We start from the raw sequence: 15,305 nt of genomic DNA on the forward strand, positions 1-15,305 counted from the left end.
GTCATTTCGTCCCCACACACCTGGGACCCCTGGTCTTGGGCCACCTCTTCCCCACTTTTCACAGGTCCCTTGCCAGCCACACCCTTGGCCTTCTCTCAAGAACATGCTTTCCTAACAGTGAGTTTCCTACTGTCAGCATCTTCTGCAATCTGGAGAGGCTGAGGATTTCCCCAATCATCAAATTACTACAACATATTACCACAAACTTGTTGGCTTAAAACCACACATTTGGAAGGCCACAGTCTAAAATCAGAAATTCAATGTGCTGAAATCAAGGTGTGGGCAGGGCCACAGTCCCTCTGGAGGCTCTAGGGGACTGTCTCTCGCCTCTTCCAGCTTCGTTGCCTTGTGGCTCCTCACTCCAATCTCTGCTCTGTCTTCACGTGTCTTCTCCTCTGTGTCTCATAATCCCTCTGTCTCTTATAAGCACACTTGTGATGACACGTAGGGCCCACCTCCATAATCCAGGATAAGCTCCTCATCTCAAAATCCCTAATTTATTTAAAAGATGGAATGATAAGAGGGAAAGAAGGAAGGAAAGATGGAAGGCAGAAGGAAAAAAAGGCAGGAAAGGCCAATTGTTAGCTTAGAGTATTTGTCTCCTACTATTAAAATATTAGTGAGTTGTGAAAATAATTTTATTCTTCTCTTTGAAATTTGAAAATAGAATACACCCTGCAGCATATTATGAATGAGAAATGAGAATGCTGTCACTCTGCAGAAAGGAAAAAATCTGGGCCACACCAAGAAAAAGAAATAGCTTGTTTTGTTTGCCTTCGAAGAGAATAACACACATATTTAATTTATCCACCTTAAAAATCAGGGATAAAGAATAAGATTCTTTTTTTTTTTTTTTTTTTGTCGTTTTTTCGTGACCGGCACTCAGCCAGTGAGTGCACTGGTCAAGTCCTATATAGGATCCGAACCCGCGGCGGGAGCGTTGCCGCGCTCCCAGCGCAGCACTCTACCAAGTGCGCCACGGGCTCGGCCCAAGAATAAGATTCTTAACTTAATCACATCTGCAAAGACTTTTTTCCAAATAAAGTCACACTTATAGGTTCCAGGATTTGGGACATGGATATCTTTTTGTGGGGGGTCACTTTTTGGCCTACCATAGTCCTCTTGACCCACATACACATCCTCTCTCCACTCCCCCCGCTTCTCTCGTCCTAGGCCGCCCACATTCCAGGCCCGCTCACAAAGGGACTTGGGTTCATCTCAGGAGGGTCCCTGCAGCCAGGCTGCTCAGAGAGCCCCTGGCGTTCCTAGGCTGAGGAGCGTCAGGCTCAGCTGTGGCCCAAGCAGGACTGCTGGTGCTGGGGCTGGAGGATGGGAGCCTTGCCTGTCTCCCACTGCCTCCCCCTGGCCCTTTTCCTGTGCAGCTCAGGGTACATACATACAGGCTCCCAGGTGCACACAGTATCCTCCCCTCACCAGCCCCAGTGGCCACCAAGAGGGCATTGCCTGCTACTCAGGGGCCTCAAGCATCCTTCCTTCCCTGACCAGAACCTCTCCCTTTCTATTTATTAATCATTCCCACTATGAGCAGGGAGAGGGAGGGAGCCACGTTAGAGAACCACTGGAAAAGGGGGGGCTGACTTCTGACCTTGGAGCTTGTAGACTGGAGTCAAATGATTGCCAAGAAAAGTCTAAAGGCAAGGGACAGCTGGATCTGACCCTGCTGGACAACAGAAAGGAGGAGGTTGACCAGGAGAGGCTGCCACCCCCCAAGGGCAGGCAGGGGTGCCCAGTCTTCCTGCCACCTGAGGAGACCTTGGGGAGGATCCATGTGTGCTTAGAAAGATAAAATAGGAATATCAAAGCCAAAAGTTGAAAAGACTAATAATATAGGTAGAAATCTGGGTAAATTTCTCAAGACAAAAAGATATAAGGCACAAATAAACAATAATAGGAATAAAAGACATAAGTATGGATTTTATAGACATTAAAAGGATAATAATAAGGGCTGGCTGGTTAGCTCAGTTGGTTAGAGCATGGTGTTATGACAGCAAGGTCAGGGGTTGGGATCCCTGTACTGGCCAGCCACCAAAAACAAAAACAAAAAATAAAATAAAAGCATAATGAGAGAATGCTGAGAGTAATTAAATGGGAAATTTCCCAGCAATTTGTAACTTACCAAAATAAATTCAAGAGGAAAAATGAAGTCTGAGTCATCCTATAGCCATTACGGCAATTGAATCAGTTGTTAACAAATCTTCCCATGAAAAGAACACCAGACAATGCAGTAAACTGCATAGAATCAAAGTGTACAATCTGACAAATTAAAAAAAAAAACTTTTGGGCCGAGCCCGTGGCGCACTCGGTAGAGTGCTGCGCTGGGAGCGCGGCCACGCTCCCGCCGCGGGTTCGGATCCTATATAGGAATGACCGGTGCACTCACTGGCTGAGTGCGTCACGAAAAAACGACAAAAAAAAAAAAACAAAAAAACTTTTAATTTAAGAATTGTTATAGGTTTATAGAAAAATTGCAAAGACAGTAGAGTTCCCGTATACCCTGTACCCTGCTTCCCCTATTATTAACATTCTACACGAGTGTGGTACATTTGTTACAATTAACGAACTGATATTGATACATCATCATTAACTACAGTTCATAGTTTATTCAGATTTCCTTTGTTTTTACATAATGCTGTTCCAGGATCCCATCCCGAAGACCATATTACATTTAGCCCTCATGTCTCCTTAGGCTCCTCCGGGCTGTGATGGTTTCTCAGACTTTCCTTTGTTTTGATGACCTTGACTGAAAGGAGGAGTAGACACCAGTTGACGATCCACTGGAGAAAGCTCGTTTATTAGGCAGCACACACACACATATATAGGGTTTTTAGGGAAGGCTGATTGGCTTAAAATACAATCCCTACTTAGCATACCGTATGGGGCTTGGGTTGAGCTGATTGGTGTGCGATTTGCGCAGGCGGGAAGGAGAGTACAGAAGAGAAGGGCAACCAGCGCCATGATGGGGTGTGGCCGAGAAGGACTTATGTGATCAGGGTGTGATCCCTTGGGGCATTTGGGTTCTTACATTGACAATGTGGAATTTTTCTTGACAGTGTAGCGTTTTTCTCATGATTAGACTGGGGTTATGGGTTTTAGGGAGAACGATCACAGAAGTAAAGTGCCATTTTTGCATCGAGTTGAATCAAGGGTACGTGCTATCAATATGACATCACTGTTGACGCTGACCTTGCTCACCTGAGAGGTGTGTTTGTCAGGATTTTCCACTGTAAATTACTCTTTCTCTTCCTTTCCATACTGTACCCTTTGGAAGGAAGTCACTGTGCACAGCCCACGCCTAAGGAGCAGGGAGTTTTGCTCCACCTTCTTGGAGACAAAATACCTACATAAGTTACCTGGAATTCTTCTGCATGGGAGAATTGTTTCTTTTCTCACACTGATTTATTTAATCATTTATTTATATATGTTAAATAGAATTGATAGGAGACCATTGCTTTGGACTGAGCTCCTGCACTAGACCCAACAGACTAAACCAAAATGGAGTCACTCAGGGCCGGCCCGTGGCTCACTTGGGAGAGCGTGGTGCTGACAACACCAAGTCAAGGGCTAAGATCCCCTTACCGGTCATCTTTAAAAAAAATAAAAATAAAAATGACAAAATGGAGTCACTCATGCTTAAGTTCCATGTCAGCAAGTCCAAACTAAGCTGTTTATCTGACCTTTAGATAAACCTTCAGAGAAATCAGGAGAATGAGAGATAGTAGCCAAAACCCCAAACAAGCCAGAGACAGTTTTAGTTGCATGATCAGGAAGTCCCCTCTGCTTTAATCTTTACGAGGAAAGTAACCTGGAAAAAAAAAATCCACTTTTTGTTTTCTGTTTCTGCTCTCAGACCTTTCCTGTCTGTAAAAATCAACCTCCTCTATTCAGCTCATTGGAGTATTTTATAAATGAAGTGTTGCCTGATTTTAGAATTGCAAATAAAAGCCAATTCTCTAAACCAAATTTATTGTAATTTTGTCTTTTGACAGACTCATGGATATTTATTTTATTCTTTGGGTTAAAGTCCAATACCACTTTATTTTGTTGCTCAAATTGTTCCAGTTTTGGCCATTGAGAGCTCCTGAGTCCTTCTGACATACCCGCTTCATTGTGGTTTTTGAGCAATTTGGTAAGTTTTGCCATATATAAATGCCCACGAAACCACCTACCACAATAGAGTTAGTGAACGTATTTATCACTCCCCCCCCCCAAGATTCCTCACGCCCTTTGTAGTCCTTCCCTCCGACTCCTCCCACCGCAGGCCACCGCTGACCTGCTTTCTGTTACCATAGGTTGGTCTGAGTTACCTGTTCGATGGAACCATATAGCAAAGACCCTTCATTGCCTAGACTCTCACTCGGCATAAAAATTATGACTCATCCATTCAGTAGGTTCTGGATGTGGGGCAGTGGGACGCTCAGAGACCTCCTGGAGTGTTAGGGAGGGGTGGCAGGGTCAGCAGAAGTGGCAGAGTTGGGACTGGGAGTCATGGAGGGGGCAGAGGCTGGCAGGACTCTTGGGTTCCCCCTTGGCCACTGAGGCAGGAGTAGAAGAGGAAGTGGTCAGGTGGGAAAGATGGCAGGTTGGGTGGTTGTGCGTGCACTGAGGTGGGGGCGGCTGGGGGACATTCCAGTCACCCCAGAGGCAGTTGTAAACCCAGGCTTGGAGTCAGGATAGGCTGACCTGAAGCCACAGACTGGCCACATGACACATGCGGTGACAGAAATCAGGGGAAGGAAGGGGTGGCCAAGGGTGTGTGCACCATGCTCAGAGGGGCCAGGACTGAACCCCAAGGAACCCGTTCTTAAGAGGCAGGCTGCAGAAGAGGACAGGGCGAAGGAGACAGGGAAGCGTGTCCACAGGGGCTGAAGGAAAACCAGGAGCGGTGAGGTCACAGAACCATGGAGAGGCATGTGTCCATAAGACTGGCCACCGGGTCAGATACCACGGGTGGGGGGTGTCACCTAAGTTATGGCCCAGAATGAAGCTCATGGGCTGGTAGGGTCTGGGTTCTGCTTGGACAGAGGCTCCATTCTCTCCTGCATGTGAGAACTCTGGGTCTTGGCTACCTGTTCCCAGCTGCACCCACAGCAACAGGGGAGCAGCTGCTATAACAAAATACCACAGACTGGGTAACTTCTAAATAACATAAATTTATTTCTTACAGTTCTGGAGGCTGGGAAGTCCAAGACCAAGGTTCAGCGCCTGGTGAGGGCCTGTTCCCCACAGATGGCCCCTTCTAGGTGTCCGCACATGGCAGAAGAGACGGAAGGGCAAAAAAGGCCTAGCTAGTTCCCTTGAGCCCTTTTCTAAGAGTACTAATCCCATTCATGAGAGCAGAACCCTCATGACTTAATCACCTCCTAAAGGCCCCAGTCCTTAATACTATCACATTAGGTCTCAGGTTCCAACATATGAATTGGGGGGACACATACATTCAAACCAAACCAACAGCCGTGCCTGGAATGGGTGCTCTGCCCCTCACCTGGCCATAGGGGGAGGAGGCTGTGCTCACTTGCTTGGCCCTCAGATGAGGACTGGACTAGGATCAAGGCCAGGTCAGGGACGAGGCAGATGGCAGCGGTGGGGCAGGGGCAGGGGCAGGGCTGGGGTAGAGGATGGGATTGAGAACAAACAGAGATGGGCTGGGGCTAAGAGATGGGCAGGAACAGGGGCCTCACAGCCCAGCCTGGTCTTGGGGTTCCCTCCACTCATGCTGGGCCCTGAGATTTGCTCAGACTTGGGCCTAAAGCTCCATCTAGCTCATCCACAGCTGGTTCCTCAGCTCTGAGGTCCTCTGTGCATTAAGCAGGGGCGTGCTCAATGCTGGTCATAGATGGGTCTCTGGTTGGAACGAATTAAGGAAGAAGTGGTGCAGGGACCAAGGGCAGTGAGGCAGAATGAACATGGGACAGCAAGCCAAAAGTCACCTTGGCCAGGAGAATACAAGAAGACCTTTGCCAAGTATTTTGGCTGAGGGGCTGGTCATTGGGTTTCCTTCCTCAATTTGTCAAAGGATGAATCATCCTGTGCCAGGGTAGAGCAGCTCCCAGGTGGGCAACCCCCCAGGCACCAGCCTCACTAGCTTCCAGCTCTACCCGTTCACTCTCTCATTCAATTCCGACACTTCACAAAGTAGAAGACACTAATCATTATTCCTGTTTTAAAGGTGGAGAAACTGATGTTCGAGAAGGTGAAAAGGGAGCCCATGGTTGATGGCTCTCCCGCCTCCCCGCACTGCTAAGCACGCACCAGGCTGCTTTCCAAGCAGGTCACTCTCTGCAAGAGGTGGCTGCTAACCTGCCTCAGGAGAGCAGTCAGCCCCTGCCCCTCAACCAGCCTGCCAAGCTCGGCCCCGCCCCCTGGGTGCCTCGGTCTCCCTATGGTGGGCTGAAGGTTGGAGCAAATGCCAAACGGGCGAGTGTCCCCGAAGCTGCCTCAGTTTCCCCATCTGAAAGATGGGGCTGGTCACCACAGTTCTCGAACGCTGCGGTTTCCAGGGACCCGCTCGCGAGGGCTCGTCCTGCATCTCCGCGGGGGCGCCTACGACTCGGGACCCACCAAGGGCAGGTTGGGGAGGAGTCTTCGGTCCCTTCCAAGCCCCCCTCCCGGCCCCGATTCCCCTTCCCTGGAGGGCACCCCTGGAAAAGCAAAGGTCGCTTCAGCAGCCCCCCGGGTCACCTGCTTCCCCGAAGCCGTCGTCCTCGCCTTCCGCTCCCGTCTCCACCGGCATGCCCAGGTCCCCGTTGGGGCCCGACATTGTGGGTTCGGGCACTGCAAGGGCCGGGCGAAAGGTGGGGTTCGTGGACGGAACGTGGAGCGGGAAAGGCGGGCCGGCAGAGGGCGCGGCTGAGCGGCTGGAGCCCGCAGGTCCCCGCCCACTCCTCGAGCCCCGCCCCGCTCCGGCCGCTGGGCGGGGCCGTCCCGGGGCTGCCCGCGGAGGAGCCGGGAAGGTGGAGGCTCGGGCGGGCACTCGGCCAGGGCGAGCGAGGCGGGCAGCGGGCTGGGCAGCCCAGGACGCACACTCCGCCCGGTCCTGTCCTTGGGGACTTCCGGGCGTCCGGCCGGCTGCTCGGCTCGGGTGAAACCTGAGACACGTGGTTTCCGAGGCCCTCTTTGGGTTCAGGAAAATTTCATGGTTCTTGTCAAGCAGGAAGCATACGGCGGTGCGGGAGGGCAGGCTGAGCCGGTGTCGCTGCAGCCCACCAACTGGGGACCGCGTCGGGCGTGTTCCGCGGTCTTGGTCGACCCGAAATCGTGGCCCTTTCCCGACACTCGGAAGGTCTCAATTCTTTTCAAATTGTTGCATGAAGTAGAAGTGACTAATCACGTATTCCAGACGGCCACACGGCTCAGAGCCACGCGGCGAGTTGAGTGGCCGAGCGGGGGTAGCACGCGGGTGTTCTCTGCACTCGGCCGGGTCACAGCGCGACCCCTTACACGTGGACATCGAGAAGCTCCAAACATGAACATGGACGTTGGTTGACTTCCAAACATCCCCGGTTGTGTTTCTGAGGCTCTGGCGGGTGTTTCGGATCCGGGCGCCTAGAGAGTTGCAGGTCCCCGCTCGGCGTCACTGTCACCCTAGGCAACCCGTGGGCGCCCACGACCAGGCCCTTTAAGAGGCGACCGAGCCTCGGCCGTCTTGGTTTCGCGCGCCCGCCCGCGGCGCCGGCGGAGCGACCATGGCCCTGGCGGCGCGGGTGCTGGGGCCCGGCCGGTGCGCCCTGGCCTGCAGGCTGGGCGGCCGCTCCCGGCCACTTCTCCCAGCGCAGAGCCGGGCCGACTTCGCAGGGGCGGCGGGCGGCTCGGGCCCCGCTATCTCTGCCCGCAAAGGGAGCCCGCGGCTGCTGGGGGCGGCGGCGCTGGCCCTCGGGGGCGCCCTGGGGCTGTACCACACGGCGCGGTGGCACCTGCGCGCCCAGGACCTCCGCGCCGAGCTCTCAGCCGCGCAGGTAAGGCCTGGCCGGGCGGTGGATGGGGGCGCTGGGATGAGCACCAACCTTGGGACTCCTGGGACCCCGCGAGGTCAGGAGTCGCCTCCTACGCGCGCTCGTGACCTTGGGCGAATGACTTGGTGTTAATTCTCTGAGCCCGCAGCGTCCTCATCTGTCAAATGGGGGTGCCGCTGATATCCGCTCCCTAGAATTGTTGTATTTCTCCTAATATCGTTTTTCTAACGTGTTTTAGGGAGACATTTTTTTCTTTACTGAAAGTTTCGGAGGTAACAGAAAATGGAAATCCTCTCATGAATTACTACCACTTTCCAATCGTTTTGTCGTTCCCTCCCCCCAGCCCCCAAATCCTAAAGCTGTGTGTTTAGCAGCAGCAGCAGCAGCAGTAGCATTTTTATGGAACTGATCACCCTTAGACTCCAGGCCTGGAAACAGGGAGGGGCAGGGAGGTGTCCCCCAGCCAGGTGGTGGCCCAGCTGCCCTTGAGACACTTTACACCCTGCACCGTCACAGCCCTTCTCTGCCCGCCCCTCTCTCCCCGCAACAGGTGTCCCTTTCCAGGATGCAGGAGAACCCGGGTGGGTGAAAGGGGAGTGGGGTGCCCTGTGTCTCCCTGCCCACCTCCACAGTCCTTCAAAGCTTCCCATCTGAACACTGAGGGGGTGGTCTACACGAACATGCAGCCAGCTCACCCGGGGGACTTTCCTGCAGAGCATGCCAGATCCAGGCGCATGGCCCGGATATAACCCTCCCCCTTGGAGATCTCAGATAGACCCCACTGTGGCCAGTGCTAGCCTAGGTGGTAGCCCAGCTCTGCCCACCACCCTGAGATCAGAGGAGGGTGAGCACAGTGAGTTGAAACTATTGTCTGCATCTTGGGGAATGCAACCTGGGGCTATCTGGTGTCCCCATAGGACTGGAGGGAGAGGAGAGGTGTCTGGCTAGTGTTGAACAGAGACTGGAAGATTCCTCCTGCACAGACTCTCAGACCCAGGCCTCCTGCCCTGGGTAGAGTGCTAGCTGGGGCCTTGAAGCTAGGTTGTCCCAGTGCCTCTGTTTCTCCCTATTACCTCCCAACCCCCATTCTTCCTGATGTTCTCAGGGTCATCTCAAGATTCCCCCGGGAAACATGTTTGGGGGCAGGGCCTGGGTTTGAGGGTACCAGGCCTCAGACGTCCCCTCCCTCTCTCTGTCCCCTTCAGCTATCCCTGTCCAGCCGCCTGCAGCTGACCCTGTACCAGTATAAGACATGTCCCTTTTGCAGCAAGGTCCGCGCCTTCCTCGACTTCCACGCCCTGCCCTACCAAGTGGTGGAGGTGAACCCTGTGCGCAGGGCAGAGATCAAATTCTCCTCCTACAGGAAGGTGCCCATCGTGGTGGTTCAGGAAGGAGATAGCTCGGTGAGCCTCAGGGAACCACCCCCAACCTCCCTCTGTCCTGGAGTGCCCCCGAATCTGGCCTTGCTCTGCAGTCCTGGAAGGAACTTGTGATCCCTGGGCCTCTACTGAGGATTAATTATGAGGGGAAAGTAGCAGGTGTACAGTAGATGCTCAATAAATGTATACTCTCTTTCTTCCCTGCCGACACCAAACACCGTCCGGGTCTAAGGGAAGCAGAGAACCATAGACCTTAACAATGTGGATTCTGAAATCAGGGTGGTCTGCGTTCAGGTGTGACTGCCACCCACTAGCTGTGTGACTTGGGGCAAGTCACTTAGCCTTTCTGGGCTTGCTTCTTCATCAGTCAGGAAGGGACCATACTCTGGGTTGTAGGAACAGGAGGTATGAGATGCCTGGCACTGTGCTGAACACCTAGTATGTAGCTTCTGCAGACCACCCTGTCCTTCCCGGTGCCTGGGAGGCCAGATGGCTGAGTGGGCTGGACCCAGACCCGAAGCCTCCCCTTGCCTTCCTCCCCATTAGTCACACTTGGGTCTCCCTCACTCAGGATGGGTGCCCTGTGGGCAGGGAGGGGAGACTCAGTGGGTGTCAGTTTTAGGGGACAGCCCCCAGGAATGGATAAACAGTGCCCAGGCCCCAGTGACCCATTACCTCGGAATGCCTGGGGCACTGGTATTAAAATCTGCTGTGATCTGTGTGCGGCGTCAGAACCTCTGATCTATACCAACCTCTTCTCTTCCAGCAACAGCTGAATGACTCCTCTGTCATCATCAGCGCCCTCAAGACTTATCTGGTGTCGGGGTAAGGAGCCCCTTGGAGGCTCGGGCGGGCACTGCATTTTGTCCCTTCTGTCTCCAGGGAGTTCACCTGTGTTCCTGTGTGGAAGCAGGGTGGGGCTGCTGCTTAGATTTCCAGAATGGGCCATGGGTGTCCTACTCTGAGAACCCCACCTTCCTCGCCTCCGCACATCTCTCTCTGTCAGTGAGGTGCTCCTGATGTCTACCCCAAATCCCTCTTGCTGCAAAAGGGTGGAGAGCCTTTGTGGGTTGGTCAGCCAAGGTGGACAGGAGGAAGGAGTTGGGGTGAGACTCTGGATCTCTCTCGAAGGCAGCCCCTGGAAGAGATCATCACCTACTACCCACCCATGAAGGCCATGAATGACCAGGGCAAGGAGGTGACCGAGTTCTGCAACAAGTACTGGCTCATGCTAGATGAGAAGGAGGCCCAGCAAATGTATGGCGGGAAGGAGGCGAGGACGTGAGTGGGGCTGGGGTGGGCCTGGGGCGGTGGTGAGGGTGGGACCAGGCTGAGCGAGACGCTGGAAGTGGGGAGCAGCACGGGACAGCATGAGGAGCTGGGGTCGAGCCACAGCTGGATGGAACGTCAGTAAAGACCTCTCTGCTCAGGCTCCGGCTTCCCATCCACACAGTGGTTGATTTAGAGAAGGGATCTGCCCCCAGCACACCCCAGGCCCTGGCATAGCAAGTCCACCTGGCCACCTCTCTCTGTCCTTCCCGCACCTGCAGGGAGGAGATGAAGTGGCGGCAGTGGGCGGACGACTGGCTGGTTCACCTGATCTCCCCCAACGTTTACCGCACGCCGGCCGAGGCCCTGGCCTCCTTTGACTACATTGTCCGCGAGGGCAAGTTCGGGGCCGTGGAGGGCACCATGGCCAAGTACATGGGCGCAGCTGCCATGTACCTCATCAGCAAGCGACTCAAGAGCAGGTGACGGCGCGTGTGTGCATGCACATGTGTGTAGATCACCTAGATGAGCCAGACTCAGACCCAGACTCCTGATGGCCTCCCCCACGCCGGGGCAGCAGCACTGGCCTTAATGTCCAGGAGCCTGGGCCCTGCCTTGTGCCTCCTCTGTGCCTCTCTCCTTGGGCGTCTCTTACCCTTCCTGAACCATGGTCCCCACACTAGGGCAGATGCTCACTGAGGTCTCTATATGGGTGCCATGCCCTCACCTGGGTGCCACCCTGGCCACCAGGCCTTATTTCTCTTCCCAAAGGAGGCCCCACCGTCCCCCTAGGCTGGGGGGTGGGCATCCCTCTGATGCACTCCCCCACCCCTGCCCCAGGCACCACCTCCAGGATGATGTGCGTGAGGACCTCTACGAGGCCGCCAACAAGTGGGTAGCAGCTGTGGGCAAAGACCGGCCCTTCATGGGGGGCCAGAAGCCAAACCTCGCTGATCTGGTGAGTGCGGTGGTGGTGGGTGGTGCCCAGACTGAGGGGCCTGGCCTTGGGGTGGGGGATTTTTGAGGGGAAGGCCCAGGCAATGCCTACCTGTCGCAGCTCCCCCAGTCCGCAGAGGAGCCTGCCTTCATCTGTTGTCAGGATAGAATCCCAACTCAGAGTGGCTTAGGGGAAAAAACCAGCTATAGGGAACTGTCTTGCTTCACATAACTGACAAATTCAGGGAAGGGGTGGGCTTCAGGCCTGGCTGGATCCAGAGGCCTGAGTGGCATTATTGGCACCCAGGCTGTCCCTGTCACCACCTCAGCACCACTTTCATCTGAGCTGGCTTCAGCCTCAGGCAGGTCTGGGTCCAGGGCTCCAGGCTTCCACCTGCCAGAAGTCCTGGGCAGTATCTCATTGGCCTGGCTTCGATGCCCATCCTCGAAGCCATTCTGCAGCCAAGGTGGCCTGGCTCTTGGTGTTGGGGTCTCTTCTCCCCAAATCTCAGGACCTGATTGTAGAGGAGGGCATTTTCCCCAAGGAAACTCGGGAGGGGGATTGTTTCTCAGAAAAGAGGTGGGGGTACCAGGTAGACAGAACCTACAGCCCTTCCACAGGCTTCATTCAAAGCCCCATGTGCAAAGCTAGCGTTTCAGTGGGTCACGAGCTCTCGGGAGGTGCCAGGCCACAGGGCACCCAGCTGGCAGAGGATGAGGCAGGTCTGGATGCACCCTCTGCAGCCTTGGTGCCCCCGTCTGGGTCCAGCTGCAGTGACAGTCCCATTACCCACCCTAGGCGGTGTACGGCGTGCTGCGAGTGATGGAGGGCCTGGAGGCCTTCGAGGACCTGATGCGGCACACGCACATCCAGCCTTGGTACCTGCGGGTGGAGAGGGCCATCGCGGAGGCCCCCCCAGCACACTGAGCATCCCCACCCTGAGCAGGGGGAAGGTGGCAGAAGATGCCAGCTGCCATGGACAACGACCACTGGGCCAGCACCTGGCGATGCTGTGTGTGTGTGGGCGGGGAGGATCATTCTGCCTCTTGTCCACGCCCCCAGGCCTCTCCCTTCTAACACTGAACACCTGCTAGGGCCCTGGGAGGCTGGGGATGAGGCCCAGGCTCAGTTTCCGTTCATAACCCCCAAGGGGTTAGGGAGGGTCTACCTGCTCCTTCCCCCTCTGCCCCCACTCCCATACCAGTCCCCGGGTGCTGACCCCGGCCCTGATCCCCTCCCTTGTCCTGGTCCTCCCTGCTCTTCAGCCTTCCTCCTAGGCTCTCGATGGCTGCCCTATGGCTACACCCTGTGTGGGGGACTGGAGTGGACCCCCGCCCTTGACAAGAGCAATGAGACAGTTTGTTTTAGGGAGAGCCCCGTCCTGGCTCCCCCTACTCCAGCTCTTCCCAAGCACCCCCAGGCCTGGGTCACTCCGGTTTGCAATAAAGGAAAGGTTTGCTGCTCCCCGTGTGCTGCCTGGTGTTGTCGCCAAGGTCTGTGTGGTGAGTGCCACGTGTGCCTAGCAGCAAGGAAGCCTTCGGGGCAAGGCCATGCCAGCCCTGGCGGTAACCACTGTTTGTCCACTGCTCACTCAGTGGAAGCTGTGGGGGAAGGGCCTAGCAGGCACTGTCACATAATCTATGGGGTGCAGGTCTGGGTCTGCCCCTCACTGTGGGACTTGGCAGTGTCTCCCCTCTCCCAGCCTTGGTTTCCTTATCTGTCAAATGGACATAATAGTAGTTCCGCATCATGAGAAAGTTGTGAGTTTGGTGATAAGATGAAGGTCATGTGCATGGAAGGATGCCCAGTTCAGAGCAGGGGCTCCCGGTCAGGGGGCCAGGGTTGTTCAAGCTGCAGAAAGCACAGTGCCCTGACAGGGCCGCTCTGGCCGGGGTGGCCGCCTGGGCTCCAGTCCCCGGCTGGTATGGGGTCTGTAGGGAGAAGCTGGCTCTGTGCCTTCTAGAGCTGAGCAGTCCTCCAGAGGCCAGGCAGGCGGCCAGAGAGCCAAGCGCCTCCCACTGGCTGCTCCCAATTAGGGGTGACTGGGAAACCTCCTAGGCCCTCTTGGAAAAGTTTAAAAATTTTAAACTTTCGAAACCAAAATAATTATGTTCCTTGTCATAACTAACATTCAGATAAGGCAGGAGTGTGTGTCGGTGCACTGGAGGCAGACAGCATTATGGGTGGAGTTGTAGCCTCAGTTTCTCCTGCAGGGCGGGCCTGCCACCCACCTTGTTCTCTTCCCTGCCATGGACATCGCTGCTGGTCAGCTCGTGTTGCGCTGGCTGGTTCTTGACAGCTGCAGAGTGCTGTGCTGCTCGGATGCACCGAGCCCACTCATCAGGTGCCCTGCATGACCCCCAGGAGTGTGAGCGCCCGGCACTCGGGGCTGCAGAAGGAAGGAGAGATGCCAGGCCTGTCTGTGGTATGAGGAGCCATGGAGGCCCCCATGGAGGGATCAATAGGTGTAGGGGGCTCCAGAGCCACTTCTGTGTCCAAAATGCTATTCCCGCTTCACTGGTCAGGACTTGGGTCCTGTGGAGCCTTTTCTCCAGGGACTGGGGTGGCCTGTGGACTTAGAGCCACCCTCAGCAGGACAGGAACTAAGCCTGGAATGCCACAGTGCCAAGGGAGGGCCCTCACTCCATCTCTGCACCCTCTGTCTCTCCATCCTTCATCCTGCATCCCTGTACTCTCTATCTCTGCACCCTTCACCCCTCCATCCTTGCACCCTGCACCCTTCACCCCTCCATCCGTGCACTCTTCAACCTGCATCCCTGTACCCTCCATCCCTGCTCCCCAACTTTCATTTTCCCTTCTCTTCACAGATAGGCTTTTCCTGCCACCCTCAGGCCCTCCCTGGGTTGTTACTTGCTACCTTTCCAGCAGCACAAGGAGACCAACTTGTCTCTCTGTCTCAGCCCCAAATTCCCCCAAAGAGCATGTGATGTGCCCAGCTGTCCACTTTCTGTCTGTGATGCTGTGGTGGGGTAGGGTCCCCCTGCCCACACCCCACCTTATGCTCCTTGCGCTTTCTGCCCCTCCTGTTCAGCCCAGCGATTGTGGCTCCAGCCTTGCCTCCCCCTGAGGCCCTGGTCTTAGCAGGTCCCGGGTGCAGGCCAGGCTCTGGCTACCAGATATCTTCCTTTTTCTTGGCTTCACAGGCTCTGAGACAATGTTTTCTTCTGTCTCCCTACTTCCCAGAAGGTGATAAGTTGGTGCTGAGCCACGCCAGGAATAGGAGCCTGACTCCTGTCTGGGGCTCTTTCCCTGCGGCTGCTGCAGGTGGGGAGGAGCCTGCGTGCTCCTCCACTGAGTGGGCACCTGATGAAAATCCAAGGACTGTACTAGCCACAACTGTTCCCTGTGGCTGGGGCTGGAAAATGGCCACTCAGCCTGAGGCCACCATGAGGCATGACCTGGGCCCAGCTTCTTCCTCCGAGTATCCCTTCAGCAAGAGGTGACAACCCTGCCTCAGTTTCCCCAAATCCCCAAACGTTTCTTGGTCAGGCCTCTCGGTGTGTTTTTCCCAAGCCACCAGAGGGCGTGAGAGTCTGCAAAGTCCTGGAGGAGATGGGAAAAAAAGCCTGGTGCTGCCACCTTGTGGCCAATTCCAGGATTGAATCTCTAGGCAGCCTTCATTTTCCAGGGACTCTATCTGCCCATCTGTAAAATGGGTTTAGCGTGTAGGGATCTGAAGATGAGCGGGGAGGAAACACCACTCCTCTCAGGGGAAAGGGCCCCAAGCCA

General features: G+C 55.1%; 1 protein-coding gene across 1 annotated transcript; it reads left to right on the forward strand.

Annotated features, from left to right (window-relative positions):
- The first annotated feature begins 7,663 nt into the window (after positions 1-7,663).
- On the forward strand, positions 7,664-13,018 carry PTGES2 (prostaglandin E synthase 2). Its single transcript, XM_063082036.1, has 7 exons — positions 7,664-7,973; positions 9,176-9,373; positions 10,116-10,174; positions 10,481-10,630; positions 10,900-11,100; positions 11,459-11,576; positions 12,354-13,018. Exons 1-7 carry the CDS (start codon positions 7,704-7,706, stop codon positions 12,480-12,482), a joined length of 1,125 nt encoding a protein of 374 aa, XP_062938106.1. The 5' UTR covers positions 7,664-7,703; the 3' UTR covers positions 12,483-13,018.
- The last annotated feature ends 2,287 nt before the right edge of the window (positions 13,019-15,305 follow it).

Source organism: Cynocephalus volans, chromosome 17, assembly GCF_027409185.1.
Source record: "Cynocephalus volans isolate mCynVol1 chromosome 17, mCynVol1.pri, whole genome shotgun sequence".
Taxonomy (NCBI): Eukaryota; Metazoa; Chordata; class Mammalia; order Dermoptera; family Cynocephalidae; genus Cynocephalus; species Cynocephalus volans.

Coding starts and splice junctions, on each gene's coding strand:
- PTGES2 (XM_063082036.1), top strand. CDS start 7,704: ATGGCCCTGGCGGCGCGGGTGCTGGGGCCCGGCCGGTGCGCCCTGGCC. Junction 10,175..10,480: donor AAGACTTATCTGGTGTCGGG/GTAAGGAGCCCC, acceptor TCTCTCTCGAAG/GCAGCCCCTGGAAGAGATCA. Junction 11,577..12,353: donor AGCCAAACCTCGCTGATCTG/GTGAGTGCGGTG, acceptor TACCCACCCTAG/GCGGTGTACGGCGTGCTGCG.